We start from the raw sequence: 4,391 nt of genomic DNA on the forward strand, positions 1-4,391 counted from the left end.
TCTTAGATATGAGACCCTACACTCCCCCTCAATCACAGCAGTGATATAAAAACAAATATTACAAAGAAAGAAGACACTCTTGATCTTGCTTAAAAGCTTCAACCAAGTAAACAAACACTCGTGCTTCAAAGCTTAGAGTGGACAAATTACAACACAAAAGTCAGTCCAATTCAAACATAACTAAGATGAATGAATGACTCATAATATACAAGCTCACACAAGGCTAAAACCCTAAAACTCTCTCTCTTTATCGTTCGTGTCTTGTGTGTTTAAACCAGGTTTTACATGGCCTTTAAATATAAGCTTTTGAATGGGAATGGGTAGCATAAAACCCTAATTCTATTTTCCTTGCGTATCTTCTAAGAAACAACAACTAATTATCCTTTATTGGAAAATAGAACAATCTGGTTTTAAATCAAATTACTCCTTGAATAGCGCATTCAATCTTCACATAATTACACACAGCTTTGCATGAAAAGCGCAATATTAAGATATATAACATTCAGACCGAATGTTCTGTATACACATGTCTTAACATCGGGCCTGACATCTTACCTAAATCCTGCACAACCATATTTAAACATCCTGCAGGAAGCTGATATCACATGTCAAGACAACACGCGTGACAACTTCTGATAACACTAAGTTTTACCAAAATTAATGCCAACACAAAGAACCAACAAACTCCCCCTTTGGCAAATTTTGGCTAAAACATACATTAGATCATATGTTCACAAGAAATCAATCAAATTATCAATTCAGCAGCAGCAAAAGTAAACATACACACATTGCTAGCAAAAATAGCAACTAGTAAACACACATGCGCTTGTGCTCAGAACACAACACACCACCCCTTCAGCTAGTCCACACCAAGCACCAATCTGCTTCACACAGACAAAACACTTCCCCCTCTTCTCCCTCTTTGTATCAAACATCCAACATCATCTATAGCTATAACTATTTCTCCCCCTTTTTAGCCAAAAGAGACCAAAGAGACAAAATAAATGTTTATTCAATCATAAACCAAAATATCAAAAGTTAAGGGTTACAAAACCAAGTACATATTCAGCTGTAAGCAAGCTGGGATACAAATCAACAAAACATGAATACAGCAAAACAAAATTGCCAAAATCAAAAAAACCCATCAAAACAGCAACAAAAACCATCACATCAATAAACACTATCACATCACTAGGGACCAAAGTCAAAGGAGCTAATCAGAGGATCTTGTGCTTGCAGCTTCATCAGCATCAGAAATAGAATTTCCACTCATCTCTTCATTATTTGCAAACCTCTCACTAGAGGTGTGGGCTTCAGCTTCCTTAGCATGTTCAATATTCTCACCTTCAGCTTGCTCCAAGCATGCAATCAGGGCTTCCAACAATTCTTTCCTAGCTGTTGCTACCCTTATTCCTTCACCCTGCACTTTATAAGTCTCCTTCAGCTCAACAATAGTTCCAACTTTTGAGGCTGGCTTTTTCATAGCAGATGTCATGACAATGTCTTTGACATGACTGCCTTCAAACAGTTTATAGTGCAATGACATAGCAGGTTTTCTTCTACTTGGTAAGTCATTAGAACTCAGAATACCAGGGTGTTGATTCAGGATAATCCCACAAATCATAGAGGGAAAGGAAATAGGCGGCTTAACTGCATTAGTAGATGCATGCTTGATAATTTGTTCAAACATAAATCTACCATAGTCAAAATTCATTTTGGTTCCAACAACAAAAATAAATCTTCGAAGGGTATTAGCAATTGTGGAAATGTGGTTGGTAGGCACCCAATTTGCAATTCATATTTTATGCAATATTGCATACATGACAGTCAACTTCCCAGCAGGAAGATGCTTTTTAATATGCCACCCTTTCACCTGCCTTGCTGTAATTTCTCTATAGACCTCATTGTCTGTAGCTTCCAATTCACATGCACCCTCAACTCTTCTTCCCAGAAAATTGTTAATGACAGTGGGAGAGAATGTGAGACACTTACCTCTCACAAACACTTTGCAAAATTCATTGTTGTTCTTATCAGCAATATCCTCAGGAATGTTGACAATGAATTCCTTAACTAAACCCTCATAGCACTGAGAGAACCCAGCCACAGTCTTCATTAACCCAAGAGTCTTTATCAGGTCCATGACCTCCTTGACTTCAACAACATCTTTTCCTAACTCCCTTTCCACATCCACCCTTCTTTGAATCACAAATTTCCATTTGGCAGCTCCATCCTCATGATGGAAAGCAATATTATCCAAATGCACAGCAACAACTTTCACATGGGACTTCTTCATAGGGGTCTTCTTCACAGGAGAGATGTCAGGGACATTTTCCTCGACATCCTCTTCAGACTTAGAAACTTGTCTAACCTTCCTCTTCTTCACTTCAACATTGCTCCAATATTTGGAAGGACCAACACCAGTAGCCTTCTTAGCTGTTCTAGCTGACATCAGTTCAGCTATAGATCTTCCTTTTCTAGTCCTCATACGCTTAGCCACACTTGGCTTTAAGTGATGAAGTAAGCTATCCTCTTGATCATCAGACCTCTCATCCTCTAGGTCAATCACATCGTTTGCAACATCATGGTTCTCAGAATAGGAAGCATTGGCAGTTTTAGATGCCACAAATTTTCCTTTACCAGACACAGTTTGCCCTAGGGAGTACAAACCTTCAGCAGCCATATCCTTCTCAGAACTGGAGGAATCATCATTCTTCTCACTATGTTGTTCAACCTCAGGAGAGGGGTACATTTTAGACAGGGGAGTAGAGTCTCCCTTCACAGAATGTCATTCATTAAGGATTCTAGTGACTAGGTTTCTTATGACACCATCAGTGTGGTGTATATCTTCCTTAGAACTAGTGGCATGAGTTGATCTAGAAGGGATACTAGAGATGTTATCTTGATTGGGGCATGTAGAAGCTGATGCATCCATGGGATGGTTCAAATCAAGGGCCTCGTAGGGAATAACTGATAGAGGAACCACATCCAGAATCTCATCATCGTGAAAGTCCATGGAAGGAGCGCTAACCTTTTGAGTGGACTTAGTAGTTTTTGAAGCAGAAGTAGTTTGATGTTGTGACATTTTGACATTTCTGTGGAAAAATTGTAGTTGCCCTAGCAGAGGAGTGTGAGGAAGAAGCAGGAAGTTGGAAGAGTTGGAGTAGGTAGTGAGGTTGTGAAGGTTGCGTGTGAAAAGGTAATAGATGGTATTTCCAAAACTAGGTGATGATTTACCATAATGGGGGCGCTTTATTTTAGCCACATAGACACTACTTTGCTTACTTTTCCCACTCCATATTGATATGTTTTGTCCTGCTGTGCTGAATAGGATTCTTAGAAATGTTTATAGCACTCAGGTTGTCACAGTACAATGTCATGACATCTTGCGTGACATTGTATTCAGTCAGCATTTGTTTCATCCACACCAGTTGAGAACAACTACTTCCAGCTGCTATGTATTCAGCTTCAGCAGTAGGCAGAGACACACAATTTTGTTTCTTATTAAACCATGATATTAAATTGTTCCCCAAGAAGAAGCATCCTCCTGATGTGCTTTTCCTATCATAAACACTTCCAGCCCAATCAGCATCACAATGTCCAGACAACACATATTCAGATCCATGAGTGTATATCATCCCATAGTTACTAGTGTCATTGACATATTTCAGGATCCTTTTCACTTGGTTTATGTGGCTCACCTTTGGTTCAGCTTGATATCTAGCACATACACCTACAACAAAAGCAATGTCAAGTGTGCTTGCTGTGAGATATAACAGACTCCCTATCATGCTTCTGTAGAGACTTTGATCCATACTGACACCATTTTCATCTTTTGACACTTTCAGATGAGTAGGAGAAGGTGTCCTCTTGTGGCTTGCACTCTGCATTCCAAACTTCTTAACAATATTTTTGGGATACTTACTTTGAGATAGAAAGATAGAATCTTCCATCAGCTTGACTTGCAGGCCAAGAAAATATGTTAGTTCTCCAATAAGGCTCATTTCAAATTCAGACTGCATTTGCTCAACAAAATGTTGAACCATCTTACTTGACATCCCACCGAACACAATATCATCCATATATATGTGAGCCACCATAAGCTTTCCTCCTTCATCTCTGACAAACAAAGTCTTATCAATGCCCCCCTTCCTGTATCCATTGTTAATGAGAAACAATGTGAGTCTCTCATACCAAGCTCTAGGAGCTTGTTTCAACCCATAGAGGGCTTTCCTCAATTTATACATATGCTTTGGAAGATTTAGGTCTGTGAACCCTTTAGGTTGTTCAACATACACTTCCTCATTTAAGTAGCCATTTAAGAAGGCACTTTTCACATCCATTTGGAATAGTTTAAACTTCAGAATACATGCCACTCCTAGCAATAATCTAAT

The 4,391-nt window shown here is 39.0% G+C and overlaps 1 protein-coding gene across 1 annotated transcript; it reads right to left on the minus strand.

Annotated features, from left to right (window-relative positions):
• Positions 1 to 1,795: 1,795 nt before the first annotated feature.
• Positions 1,796 to 2,749, minus strand: LOC127080946 (uncharacterized). The gene is made up of 2 exons (XM_051021230.1): positions 2,544 to 2,749; positions 1,796 to 2,474 (listed from the first exon to the last, which is right to left on the minus strand). The coding sequence occupies exons 1-2, from the start codon at positions 2,747 to 2,749 to the stop codon at positions 1,796 to 1,798; spliced, it is 885 nt and encodes a 294-aa protein (XP_050877187.1).
• Positions 2,750 to 4,391: the final 1,642 nt, after the last annotated feature.

The sequence above is a fragment of the Lathyrus oleraceus genome, chromosome 5 (assembly GCF_024323335.1).
Source record: "Lathyrus oleraceus cultivar Zhongwan6 chromosome 5, CAAS_Psat_ZW6_1.0, whole genome shotgun sequence".
NCBI lineage: Eukaryota > Viridiplantae > Streptophyta > Magnoliopsida > Fabales > Fabaceae > Lathyrus > Lathyrus oleraceus.